Source organism: Hyposmocoma kahamanoa, unplaced genomic scaffold (assembly GCF_003589595.1).
Source record: "Hyposmocoma kahamanoa isolate Upper Pololo Valley unplaced genomic scaffold, ASM358959v1 232, whole genome shotgun sequence".
Taxonomy (NCBI): domain Eukaryota; kingdom Metazoa; phylum Arthropoda; class Insecta; order Lepidoptera; family Cosmopterigidae; genus Hyposmocoma; species Hyposmocoma kahamanoa.
Genome location: NW_020653750.1, coordinates 2,884,081 through 2,899,250, shown reverse-complemented (window position 1 = coordinate 2,899,250; position 15,170 = coordinate 2,884,081). Strand labels below are relative to the sequence as shown.

The window sequence follows — 15,170 nt, the reverse complement described above, 5'->3', positions numbered from 1 at the left end:
TGCAAGCGAAAATACAGTTAATGTACAGCAAGAAGCCTTTTATGGCCAAAACAAAGAAAAGCGTAAGTTCAAGTTTTGCACTTATTGCAAAAAAGGAGGGCACACAATTACAGATTGTTACAACAAACCAAGTACGTCCCAAAATAAAAATGCAACACGTAATAATAAAGGCTATAAAAATAACAACAACTCGGCAAATCTAGCCAATGAAAAGTGTCTATCTTCACTTAACAACAAAATTATTGAAGAAGATGAATGGGTTCTTGACAGTGGTTGTACGTCACACATGACCAAAAACAGAGATTATCTGCATGATATGCAAGAAATTAAACAAAATATCAGCCTAGCCTCAGATAACTTTTACACAGAAATAAAAGGAAAAGGCACGGTCACTTTCAAGGTACCAGAATCAGGACACAATTTGTTTAATTCTCTATATGTACCAAGCCTAAATACTAACTTAATGTCAGTTGGAAAAAGTACAAGTTATGGAAATACCATTTTATTCCGAGACAAAGTGGCCACAGTAAAGAATACAAAAGGAAAGATAACAATGAGAGCGTTTAATCGTGAAGATGGTTTATATTATATAACGCCAAGACATGTAAAAGCACAAGTCAACTCTTCATATTGTAATAATATTATGGAGTGGCATCAAAAGCTAGGACATGTGAATGAGCAAGATTTGAAATTAGCACTAAAAAATAATAAGGTTCAAGGCATGGCGTTCAATAAAAATGATAAGTTAGAAGAATGTGAAGCCTGTATTAAAGGGAAGATGACTAAAACAACGTATAAATCAGCTTCTGAACCTAAAACTAATAAACCGTTACAAATTGTTCACAGCGATTTATGTGGTCCAATGCGAGTACCAACGCATGCAGGAAATAAATATTTCATAACGTTTATTGATGATTTCTCGAGGTACTCTCGTGTTTACTTCATGAAACAAAAGAATGAAGCTCTAAAATGCTTTAAGATATACAAAGAAGAAATGGAAAATGTGCTTGATTTAAAAATAAAATGCCTACAAACTGACAATGGTAAAGAATATCTAAATGAAGACTTTCAAAATTACCTTAATCAAAATGGAATAAGGAGGCGATTATCCTGCCCCTACACCTGTGAACAAAATGGTCTAGCAGAAAGGAAAAATAGAAACTTACAAGAAAAAGCTAGAACTATGTTAATAGAGTCAAAAGCACCTGAGAAACTATGGGGTCAAGCTATTTACACCGCAAATTACCTATCAAATAGATGCATAAATAAAAGTATTAATAATGACACACCTTTTGAAAAATGGGTCGGTCGTGTCCCTTCTGGGTTACATCTACACATATTTGGTCAAAAAGCCTTTGTACTGAATAAGCGATACATAACTAAATTTGAACCAAAAGCATCTGTAGGTATGTTTGCAGGATATTCAGAGCAATCAAAAGCCTATCTGATTTATCTACCCAAGACAGATAATGTTGTAATTAGCAGAGATGTACGTATTGTAAATAAAATGTATTTTGCAACTGAAGACTCTACAAATAAGGAACAGAATATTGATGAACAAAACTTTATTGACGTGTTCGTTCCGGACAGCAACCCGGCAAGGAATGTTTCTCTTGATATGAGCAATACTCAGGTAAATACTGAGTCTGATAATGATAGTGAGGTTGAAACCCACACTTCTCTTGCTGAAAACGCTGTTGATGGAATAGAGCCTCGTCAAAGTTCTGAAAGAATAAAGAAATTACCTATTTGGTCCAAAGACTATGTAATGAGTTTTCATTACATAGTCTTTTTTTACTGATGAAATTGTAAATGATAATGAGAATGATTATGCTTACCTATGTGATTCGGATAAAGACGAATCAGACTCTAAATGGCATGAAGCTATAAAAGCAGAGTTCAAAGCTCACCTGAAAAATGGAACATGGAAAATTATAGATAAAGAAGAAGGTATGAACATAGTAACTAACAAAATAATATTAATAGAAAAATACGCAGCTGATGGAAAAGTCGAACGATTAAAAGCTAGATTCGTAGCTAGAGGTTTTAACCAAATGCCTGGGATCGATTTCGATGAAACTTATTCACCTGTATCAAAATTAAGCTCTATTAGAATGGTAATGGCAAATGCTATTGAAAATAACTTAAATATAGAAATGTTAGATGTCACAACTGCATTTCTGAATGGAGACTTGCATGAAAAAATCTATATGAAAATACCTGATCATATGCAAAAAATCCTATGCGAGATAATACAATATGACGAAGAACAATCGGAAGCAGCAAGGATTATGCTACAAGATTTAAAAAATAATATAAAAAAGCCTAAAGTATGCCTTTTACAGAAAGCGCTGTATGGCTTAAAACAAGCGCCAAGACAATGGTTTGAAAAACTTGACAGTACTTTAAAAGCTTTGAATTTCTTCCCATCCTATGCTGATCCCTGCGTATATAGACTTAATGTGAAAGGGAGAGAGGAAGATATTATTAACATCGCTATATACGTTGATGACATTATTGTTACTTTTAAAGGTAATAAATGGAATGACGTTAAACAAAGGTTGTTAAAAACGTTTTGTATGAGAGAACTTAAAGTAGATCAAATATTGGGCATAAAAATTGAATATAATAAACTTGAAAACACATTAAAAATGTCGCAATCTACATATATCAAAAAACTACTTAAAACCTATGGCATGGAAGACTGCAAGCCGTCAAAAACTCCAATGGAACCTGGCACAAAGTTTTTAAAGGGTCCAGCTAGAGCACAAACAAATACCAATGATTATCCGTACCAAAACTTGATTGGAGGTCTAATGTATTTGGCAGTGGCCACAAGGCCAGATATCTCCTACGCAGTATCCTATATGAGTCAGTTCAACAATTGTTATACTGAAGAACACTATAAAAGTTTAAAAAGGATTCTTCGATATTTGAAAGGAACCATAGAAATGGGTATCACCTACAGGAGAGCACAGAAGCCAATAGAAGGTTTCTCAGATGTCAACTGGGCTACGTGTGAAATTGACCGTAGATCATATAGTGGGTACTGTTTTACATATGCCAGTGGTATTGTAAGCTGGGAATCTAAGAAACAACGAACTGTGGCTCTCTCAACCGCAGAGAGTGAATATATGGCATTGACCGAAGCAGCTAAGGAAGCCATGTACTTGCTACAATTGTGTGAAGATCTTGGAATTAATCAAAAGGTCATGGTCTTATATAATGACAATCAGGCAGCACAACAGTTAGCAAGAAATCCGATTGTGGACAAACATTCGAAACATATTCAAATAAGAAGACACTTTATTAAAGAAAAGGTGTCTGAAGGTTTCATTAAGCTGCAATATAAAAGAACCGATGAATTAGAAGCTGATATGTTCCCAGTCTAATAAAGAATATTAAGAACCTTGGCCTCGACCCTTAGTGAGGAGGAGTGATGGAACAGCACTAATAGTTTACTTTTTGTCTATGTTCTATCTTTTTTTTATCTCTGCTCACGTCAGTGTCTGAAGCAATTGAATATATTTTACGTGATTTAAATTCTCCAAAATAAATATCTTATTTGTAGTTACGACCATTCAACAATAATTATAACAGTATATAAATGTGCGTAGAGTAACAGTTTAGTAGCAGTAGAGCTCCTTGTGAAAGAGTTCGTCCAGGTAACTGCTACCTTACCTATTTCTACCGCCAAGCAGCAATGTTAACATTACTGTGTTCCGGTTTTGAAGGGTAAGGGTACTAGAAATTCCAGGCACTTGGTACTTATGTCTCAGGGTGTCAGGCGCAGTGGCAGTGCCCCTCAGATCTTTGCGATTTAAAGCTCTGAAATAGACAATAGAAATGTATCCAATTTAAGTGTATTAGTTTTAAGAAAGGTTTTCCATTAGCTTTCACGGTGTATTTATATCCGCATGTTCATTTGTGCCCTACAAACGATAAACAATTGTCTGAAAAAGCTAGGAATAATTACTTTCGGCATGTTGCAATAAAGTATAAATTGTATGCCATTAAACTTAAAATCTATTTATATTAAAAATTATTTAGTCTTAAGTTTGTAACGCTTTAGGTAGTTTTAAAATTGCGACGACTGTAGTTTGAAAAAGTTGTGACCACGTTTAGTATATAGTATTTACTAGTATTCTTAGATATATCTTGAGGGACCTTTTCATTTTTTAGACTGATAATCGAATGAGATTCTGGTACATATCCTTCAGCATTTTTTTAGGTATAAATTTGTGCTCCTTGGGAATGATTTTAGATACCAAGTTTGCAATACGTATCTTAACAGTAATGGCTAACTAACTACTTACATCAAGATGCTGAAAATAATAAAATTTGAAATAGTATATAGAGGTAGTAATGGAGTATTAAGTATCTTATAGTTTTGGTAGTATTTTTTTTAATGGTAAATCCTAGAGAAATATTTTAAAAAAACCTTAGCACAAGCCCTAAATATAACACATCGAGTTGTAGAAAAAGACAATCGATCACAATAATAATTGGCTAACTTCAGATTTGAGATTTGCAAAAGTCACACAAATAATATGAGTCCTGGCCCTTGACGGAGACAACTCTCCACAAAGTCGAAATCAGCGCATCGTCTTTTTCTAAAGCTCGATATATTATGTGTCTGCGTTTATGTCGTAGTTCGTTATGAAACTCCACATTACATATATAATTAGTTTTATTTCCAAATAAAACATAAAATACAAATAATAAATAAAATATTTTTAAAATAAAATATTTTTCCTCTTAATAGGCTAGAAGTGTTAAATTTACAGGAGCGATTCTAATATTCCCGTGCCTAGTGGCAGGACAGTACCTTTGGCCACTCCAATTCACGTCAGTAATGATCCGTACGTGGCTTTACTAACTTTGGTGCCAAACTTTAGAAAAAAGCAAGCTGATGTTACCACTGCAATCTTAATATCCAATTGTTATAAGTCGAGAATGAAACAGTTGGACGAAATTCAGAATTTCTTGGCCATCGACGTGTATGGGAAATGCGGGACGATATTTAAACATTCGTAAGTATTATTGTAGTACAAAATATGAATACTTGATCAACTTGATATATAACATTACCCTCGTTTTACTTAAGTTTACGTGTTTGTGTGTGAACGGTGTGGTATGTTGAGCTGGCTATCCGTAACTCGACGTCTGACGCCTATTTATGTAAAGGTACAAAAGTTGAAAATTAATTTTAAAGTGCCTTTAATATTAAACTGAAATCAAAATTCATAGGTGAGGACATTACACAATATGTTAGGTTTTTATAATTAATTCATATTTATTGCAATTCTACATGAGTCAAGAATAAGATTATTTTTATATATGAATAATATATAATTCTATTTATAAATGTCTACTAATTGCAACGCTTATTTCAGATGTCCCGGTCACTTTAAACAAGATTGTCCTTCTATAGACAAGTACTATTTTTATCTAGCATTCGAGAATGCATCTTGCAGGCAATATTTAACGGAAAAAGTGTTCTTTAATGCCTATGAAAAAGGTGCTATTCCCATTATAATAGGACCCTCTATAGAAGACTGCGAGAAACTTCTGCCTCCAAATTCTTTTATTCACTTTGACAAATTTGAAAGTTCTAAAGTGTTTGCAGACACAATAGATGAAATAGCATCTAGTTACGAGAAGTTACTACATTATCATGCATGGAGACAACACTTTGCAGTTGTCAACGAGCATGGCTATTTTGGAACCAAGTCATATCACTATTGCAGAATATGTGAAGCACTTAACTATAATGATGGGGAACGGTTTGTTTACGACAAGAATGAATTGGCATTGTTTTTTGATGCTCGTCTACTATGTAACAATTCATCATAACAAGAAACAGGAATCGAGTTCTTAGGTTTTTGCGATAATTACACATTGGAAATGAATGTATTTTTTCGGATCTAAATCGTTTAGGTATATTTGTTTTTTCAAACAAGCCAACGTTTCGGGCCGTGTTTCATGGTCACAGCTGACTCAATAATTTTTTATCCTAAAGAAAAATAATAGTAAATATAGAAGTACCTAATAAAGAAAGATGTTAGTCAATGTCGATATGTATTGAAAATATAATAATTTATTAAATTTTAATATGTACCATAAAATACCTGACCCCTACCCGTCTATTTGGTTTTGAGGAGATGATTGCGAACTAAAGTGTTAAACAAACTTCACCGTTGACCAGTGAGCCGTAAAATACATTTTGTTATGACTTCTTTATTGCATCACTAGTCAACGATGTTTTCAAAAACTTTCTAAGTCATGTTGATCTTTAATTACATTACATAAATACAAATTACAACCAAAAACCTTTACACTTTTCTGTTGAATGTGTAAGAAGGCTCTCACAACTAAAAGGTCGGCTAGGGGGTCGGCATCTTAAGACATCGACTTTATCTACTTGCGCACTGTCAAATACAGTAATATATATATATTTTATAGATATACGTATATGAATGTCACAATTTTCATTATCCAATAAAAGAAGTTTCAGTCGGATAACATTTCGTCGTTTGCAATACTTTTTAATTTGTGGGTAGGTGTTCGTAGAATCTAGTACCTCGAGGGTTCCTCGTTACGAGTTCGGTTTGATGGGTAACGGATTTTGGATTTCCCGCGTTTCGCAATATGTGCATAACATGTATCACAAACAGATACGAAAGAAATTGAAAAAAATCCTTATTACGGAAAATGAGCTAATGGGTAGGAGGGAGGAGTAGGTAGTAGTGGAGTGTTTTATTTTTGTTTATTTTCTAAGAATTATTTTATTTAATCAAACTTTCGTGGTGTAAGACTAATAAAAGCATTGAACATTTACGTAAGCGATAAGGTAACTTATCATAGCAGTTAGATACGTTTTTATATCTTAGATGTTTCTGATTAAAATATGAGGGTTTTTAACTTGTTTGTGTTTTTTGCTTTTATGTCTTACCTTATAGATGCAAAAATGTGGATGAGAAAGATACTTTCATATATACATAGATACACTTTCGCCTAAAAGTACTGCCGTGGTATGAGAACATGCTTTATCTCGTGAAATAGTGTTTAGAGCAGGTTTTGTGCTAACATTTATGTTAGCCCAAATTCTTTAGAATCGAGTTCTTTTTGTCTTCTTGGACAACATACATAGTGAAATATATCTATCGTAATATGAGGATATTATATTTACAGCGTTTTGTTACTATACGGCCAATAAGCCCATTATTTTATACGTAGATTGCATCGATCTGGAAATACAGAACCCAGCAGAAAGTCTCCCTGTTCGAAATAATATGTCAGATTAAACATGACGTCCCAATCACATGCGAAAAGTGGAATAACATAACAAAGGTGAGAACTCGTGGCATCTATAGTCATCATCTAGTTGAACGTTGAAGGAAAGCAACTCATGAAATGAAGCCATAAAATGCTTTCGTGCACTCCTCCAAATGTACATATCTTACTTTAGCCTTCATGTCTTTATTTATATTCATTCATTTATGCAATGACGTGCATAAGGTTTTTAGTTGGGGTCACAGAAATTTAAATTATTTGGGAAAAAAGTACAAAGACAAAAGGTAAGCAGAAAAAAATTATTAAAAAAGCAAAAAATGTAAGCAATTACCAAAGTCAAACAAGCGGGTAACTTAGTTGTGTTTTGACAAAGATGTTTAGCTTATGCAGTTCGACGAATTACACTTTTTCACTTTGACATTGTTTGAACAAGTCACTTACAAGATCACTCAAAGTGGTATTTGAAAATTATTCGTAATTCATTGTAAAAGCTTTTTCAATATAATTAAACAATTTAAAAACCATGAATAGAACACCAAAGACTAAGGCCATTATCACACTGCGCGTGTTTTCTTAACAAACTAAGATACTTCTTCGGTACATAATAAGTACCAGGATCTCGGCTCCGACTACCTATTTAGGGTAGTCGTAGGTACTACGTACTTAGAGTCCCAGTGCCCTCCCTTCATCTGTACAAAATTTTATTTAAAAAATTAATATGTCTGGGAAACCCAAGGGCAAGCTACCTTGCCTAACGCATTAGCATAGCCATTCAAAGGAGAACGCTGCCAGCATCTTGGGCACCTTGCTGCGGGGACCCAATTTTATTCATACAAATTAAAAATCCGAATTTTACTTCCTAGTATTTAAGCTTATATTATACCTTATCTGTATATTATCACAATAATAAACCTACTTATTATATTAAGATATTTCGACAGACCGTTAAAAAATGCAGCTATGCAAACTGTTGGATAGCGCGGAGCAGTGTAATAATCGCCATACAATGCTTGCGGACATTTTTCTTATGTTATTGAAGCTTGCACACCACGAAGGTCAGACGATAAAACTTTTGCACCATCATATGTTTGAGAGCGACCAATATTGAGAGGCAATCGTATTCCTCTAAAATTTTAACAATATTGAACTTAATGTTGCTGCCGTCCCGTCTTTTTTTTAATATCAAGTGACGGGACGAACAAGGCGTGCGCTTGATAGTAAGTTATACGCCTGATCATAGCAGTTGCAGAGCAACTCAGAGCTTTAAATCGCGAAGATCTGAGGGGCACTGCCACTGCGCCTGACACCCTGAGACATAAGTGCCATGTGCTTGTAATTTCCAGTACCCTTACCCTTCAAAACCGGAACACAGTAATGTTAACATTATTGCTTGGCGGCAGAAATAGGTAAGGTAGCAGTTACTTGGACCAACTCTTTCACAAGGAGCTCTACTGCTACTCTACGCACATTTATATACATAGGTATTTAATGAAACAATCTACTTCTTGAACTGAGTGAAAACTGATTGGTCGCGACTACTAGCGTCGGATGTTTCGTCCACAAAGATGACGACAAAGTCAGACTCTTTGATTTGCTTCTTAGTATAGAAGATGACGTTCGAGATGAAATAAGTTTGAGTTCCATATGAAAGGCCGGTGCCTAAATGCGCTACTTGTGGTTTGGTAGTTTCTAAATTAGTTACCAAAACAGCTTCATATTTAGATAGTAAATCCACCAATTTTCAGTAATTGCCTTTATTTAAAAATGACTCTGACTCATCGTGTCCGCGTAAAGCTAATTCCTGCCTAGCTAACAAAACAAACTATCGGTCAATCTTTGAAAGATATGCCTATTTCTTTCTGCTTTGGCGTTTTATGCCGCTCGATATCAAGTCGCAACTTTGGCTGTTTTAATTTTGCACCAAATTCCGTTTTTCACCAACCTACCTATACGTATAGTTTGAGACAAGGCTCCAAATGTTTTTCAGACTTCGCGTGCGTTTTAAGCTGAAATAAGAAAATTTTTCCAATCGTCATAAAAGGTATCATTCCAAACATTTGAGAATACATAACATTACATAACATAACATTGTATGGAGAGAGTTTGCGAATTATTATGTTTAAACATTCTAAATTAACATCGGATATTCAAAAATTTGATTCTCTTTTTTTATTATTGGTCTTTTAACGGTTGATGATATTTTAGCCAATATTTTAGAATATAATAGAATAGAAAAGAATAGAATAGAATAGAACAAAACAGAGCAGAGCAGAGCGGAGCCGAGCGGAGCCGAGCGGAGCGGAGCAGAGCGGAGCAGAGCGGAGCAGAGCGGAGCAGGACGGAGCAGAGCGGAGCAGAGCGGAGCAGAGCGGAACAGAGCGGAACAGAACGGAACAGAACGGAACAGAAAAGAACAGAATAGAATATAGAATAGAATAGAATAAGTTTATTTGCCAGAATACAGTAATTACAAAGGTCTTAAGTAAAATTAGGTACATTGTATTCAACCTGCAAGCAGATGTGCAAATATTAATGGGATTCAATGTTTATTTAGTCTATATAGTTTCTAATTAATGTAATGAATTTTTGATATTGATCTCCTAATAAATCTTGATTGCTTGGTTTCGCCTTCCATTCAGTAGGTTAGGTCAAGTTAATATATGAAGAAGTGAGCGAGCGAAACAAGCGTGTCGTTGCAACGGCCGGCGAGTGCTAGAAGCCAATTTGCTTGCGTTTCCGAACATATTGTTTTCTGGTCAAAATATTTTATAATTAATATAATATTAGTATACAATTATAATCAGTATTTACTTAGTTTTAAAAATAAGTATGTAAATTTTATTTTTATTGCTCGTTTGTCTTAGTTTGTTCAATCATTAAAAAATATGACTGTTTAGATTTTACTCCCGGCTGCTTTTGTACATTTAAAATGATCATTAAAATACATGCGTTTTTCATTGCCACTTTCGCACATCCGGCCAGACTTGATATTGTATGGAAAATTATATCTTGACGATATTAATGTGTGCGTGACATATAAATATAATGCACAGACCCTATTCATATGGGGTTCTCCGGCGATAATAAAATTTTACACAATCGTACCATGAGCGTCGTGAGCTCTGTTTAGGCACCGCGTTGCCTATTTGTGCGTTAGCATTACCCGTCATTGAAGTGTAGCGTAACGACGTTGTGGCGCGCATTCTAAACGCAAACGTGGCCAAAATTACTTTGAGAAAGTGTTAAATTGCAGAAATATAACTGAAGTATTATTTGGAGAATATTAGACTAACATTTAGTATTATGAGTGTTACTTTGTCAGGCTAGGTAATGCCTACTTACGGATACGGTACGGTACGGGTCAATGCTACGTTATAGAAATGTTACGCTCATAGATTTCTGGTTTCGCAATAGTTAGTCATAGAAATTAGTGAATATTTCAGTAATTTGTTTTTTTTTCCAATTATGGCTATCATCATGATTTTAACTACTTGCGCCTTCGTGGCCGAACAGTTACCATGTTGGACTGTCACGCAGAGGTTCCGGGTTCGATTACCGGGGCGCAAGAAATTTTTGCATGGCTTCAATTTATTTCTCTCTCGTGAGTTTGAGTGTAATTTGTGGTCGTCTATGTGTGTCCATGGCACCCGCGATACAGGTTTGTTATTTTTATATTATCATCATCATTTCTGCCGAAAGATGTCCACTGCTGAACATAGACCTTCCCCAAAGTATGCCGTAACGACCAGGGTTGTGTTGTTTGCATCCAGCGGATTCCCGCAACGTTCACGAGGTCATCGGTCTACCTTGTGGGTTATCTGCCCGCGCTGTGTCTTCCAGTATGCGGTCGCCACTCGAGAGCATTATGGCCCTAGCTTTAAATACTATATTATACTACATAATATAGCTGTATTTTACCATATATTTTGCACTAGTAAATAGAATCTAGTAATTCCGAATTGATATATTGTTGGTTGACTTCAGTTAGTTATATACTTATGTTATATTTAAAAATTTTGGATGTACCTAAGTAGGAACTTACCAAATTGGAAAAACATGATGATTTCTAATTGGTAAATTTTTGACCAAATTAAAGTTATCGTGTTTTACGCACAGACAATAGTACGTTAATTAAATCCTTGACCTTCTTTCTGAATGCAAAGTCATATCTCTACAGTGTAGAACTATAGAGTCTGACAGTGGTTTTCATAAGATCATTTAAGGTTTAAGTTGTGAAGCCAGCACTGGCATAATTTAACTTCTTCTTGCCGTGTCGATGGCATACCTAAGCTGTATTATTATTGCAGCTCAGAACTTGTCACCCTCACTGCGTCACTAGTAGAGTCGGTGAGACTAGCCACCCGACCAAAATTTACTTATATGACTTTTGGAAGTTCACAATACATGCCAGTATTTTCCAAGAAACTCTAATAATAGCAATAAATTCCTTTATTTGTTTAAAACATACATGCCTATACATAATAACTTCACGTATATTAAATAGCCCGTAAATATCTGTTGACTATAACAAGAATAAAAATGTCAAGTTGCAATTTTATAAACTGATATAGATATGTCAAATGAGCGGGGCACATTGCACGCTGAACAGATAGCCGATGAGGCCAGAGTTCTTGAGTAGCTACCGCGTATCGAAAGATGCAGCGTGGGCAGATCACCCACAAGGTGGATCGATGAACTAGCAAATTGTTGCTAGTTCATCAATCCACTGTTGCAGCTTTGGAGGAGGTTTATGTCTAGTAGTGGACGTCTTTCGGCTGAAATGATTATAATGATGATAGTATTGTTCACTTGGAGCTTATTTTTTTTTGTTAAATAATCCGTTTAAGTCATTAAAATTATTAGCATTTAATCACATGTATGACTCGTTGGTAATTATTTAAAATTCAATAATTGAATATGTGTAAAAAGTTATTATGATGACATTAATATTCTGAGTCATGGGAAATATATACATGTGTAAGCACATGTGAATTCATATTATTGTTACTTTTCTGTCGTGTGTTGTTTTGAAGTTAAAATTAATTTTGTATATTATCGTAGTGGATATCTATTTACGCCAAAAAATAAAGTTGGTTGTTAAATTAGTAAGCAGGTGTCAGCATATAGGAAATGAAAATTTTTCCAGATTTAAATCGCGTATATTTGTTTTTTCAAATCATGGGAACTATAAAGGGCCCGAAACGTAGATTTGTTTGAAAAAACAAATATACGCGATTTAAATCCGGAAAAATAGTTTCATTTCCTACGTGTAACTATCCCGAAAACAGGCCATAGCACAGACTACATAAAATAGTCAGCCGTGCCCATGGGTCTTGTAAAGGGCCCGAACTGTTGGTCTGTTTTGGAAAACCAAATTTTATTATACGCGATTAAGATCCGAAAAATAGTTTCATTTCCCAAATATTCAATAAATTGAAAGAAAAAAGCACTACATTGAGGTTGGTATTACTGCGATGTATTGTTTTGTGTTGCGTTATAATAAACATGAGCTGTTATTAACGATACTGGACGTATTACTTCAACAGATGCATATCAGTTGACACGATATTGCACAATCATGAAAAAGAGTTGCATGTTCTTAAAATATTTTGCACAGATCAGTAAAATATTGACGAAAATCAAAACACTTAATTGTAAGGTCACCATCTGTAAGTCACTCGTGCAAACCTATTCGATGAGCTCAAAAACGGTAGCTCTACCACAGTATTACGATATGGTTTGCTAAACTGTGGTGCCGATTGGAGTTGGGTGGTTTGCAGACTATCTTGTTTACAACATCAGAATTTGAAAATCTGATGACCTGTAATACGTTATCGGTAGTCAGATTTCCAAATTGCAAGTTGATCGGACACGTGGAAATAAAATGTATTCATCTTATGACTGAGATTCTACACTAAGTGGGAAAAAAGCTGGTGATCTTTAAACAGCTGAATCGATGTTCGTGAAACATAGCTAAGAACCATCCTAATAATATAATAAGCATTCAAATATAAAAACCTCTATAAAATCATCAGTTCAACCATTTGGGAGCTACGATGCCATTAATAGACAGACACATAAATGCACATGTACAACGGCTTCAAACTTATAACCCCCTCTTTTGCGTCGGAGTGTAATCGAAAGAAAATAGTTATGTTTACTTATAATTACATAATCTTTCTTTTAAATACGCTACCGTGGTAAAGCACTTTCTAATTGCACTTGAAAAATATAGAACAATACAACATTTCCACAATTTCAGAGATATAATGGATAGATAATATATACATGCAGATTGCATTCTTGGATTCGTGGCAACAATACTGATAGTGGAAGAACAGTGCCCCTAACTAATTCCATTGTAGTGGACATGGATAATTAATTGAGGCTCTAAACATATTCGTACCACATTAAAAAAAAAGAAAATGAACGTCGCCATTGCGTCTCTTGCATCTAATTGTTACACGCAGATAAAACCTTCAATCTATACATAGATATCGTTGCACGTAGAGGTGTACCTATTTGTTAAACGAATTTCGAAATGTATGTAAGTGAGTAAATATTTTGTAAATATGTAAGTTACGAAATATTTTGTTATATTTATTTCATATATACAGGTAAATATAATGGACTATTTATACTACAATAGTGTAGCATTTCTATTCTTAACAATAAATTGAACCTCTCTAATAAGGCATTTCGTACTCTTCTATAGAGACAGATGACATCTATAGAAACTTCTTTATAGAGAGATGTTGACTATTTTGAAACTTTAGACGATTAAGCTAGTGAACAGGAAAAAAATTGCGTTTACTTACGAAAACTTGTTACGTTATTTTATTAAACATTACATTATACCTATATATATAAATATATAGGTATAATGTAACCAGAAAATTTATTTCATTATATATTACTACGCTAGAGAAGTCACTTTCAAGTACTCAACGAACATGATTCTTTGAAACACAGCCTTGTAACCGCTGCCGCTGTAGAATTTGTCAAGCATTTAATTATAACGATGGTAAAGTTTCTTCTTACTACTTGAAGAGTTTGAACTCGTTGTTAATGTGGTAAACTTAAACACATATAGTCAGTGTGCCAATCTTTGTAGTCAATATTGTTAGAAATCTATACCAGAAATCATAAAAACGACTAGAAATCAAGAATAATTTTAATGAAATAAAAATCGGTTACAAAATCGACTTCGTCGCACCACGTATCAACATCATCAAATTTAGACACAATAATGGTTTGATCTGACCGGATTCACATGCGTCGATGAGACGCTCTGTAACGTCGTGGGTGGCTCGCAGCCACAGTTTCGACTGGCGGCGGCAGTATGACAGCATCGGCAGCGACAGCGACAGCATCGGCAGCGACTGCGTCGACTTCAGCAGCACCAGCTGCGATAGCGCCCGCAGCGGCAGCGCCAGTGTCGACGCCAGTAGGGCCAACACGGCAGCACCCGCAGCGGCAGTGCCAGTGTAGGCGCTTGCAGTGCCAGTGTCGGTGCCAGCAGCCCCGGCTGCGGCAGCACCCGCAGCGGTAGTGTCAGCTGTGCCAGGTTCAGCGCCAGCAGCGCCAGCGTCGGCATCAGCAGCGCCAGCACCCGCAGCAACAGCGCCAGCTGCGCCGGCTGCGGCAGCACCCGCAGCGGCAGCGCCAGCAGCAGCGCTGTTGCCCCGGCCCGTCTCGGAGCGACACTCTCGAAGTCATCAGGAGCAAATGAGGGCCCCGCTTCAGGGTCGTTGTCCTCATTATCGCTATCTGTCTGCAGGACGAAAGTCCAATACACATACAGCAATGTGTCTGCAAGCCAAAAGCCCAATACACATACAGCAGCGTGTCTGCAGGACCGAAGTCCAATACAC

At 35.6% G+C, this 15,170-nt stretch overlaps 1 protein-coding gene across 1 annotated transcript; it reads left to right on the top strand.

Moving 5' to 3' along the window:
* Positions 1-4,812: 4,812 nt before the first annotated feature.
* LOC113228573 (glycoprotein 3-alpha-L-fucosyltransferase A-like) lies at positions 4,813-6,511 on the top strand. Its single transcript, XM_026461924.1, has 2 exons — positions 4,813-5,033; positions 5,397-6,511. Exons 1-2 carry the CDS (start codon positions 4,957-4,959, stop codon positions 5,854-5,856), a joined length of 537 nt encoding a protein of 178 aa, XP_026317709.1. The 5' UTR covers positions 4,813-4,956; the 3' UTR covers positions 5,857-6,511.
* The last annotated feature ends 8,659 nt before the right edge of the window (positions 6,512-15,170 follow it).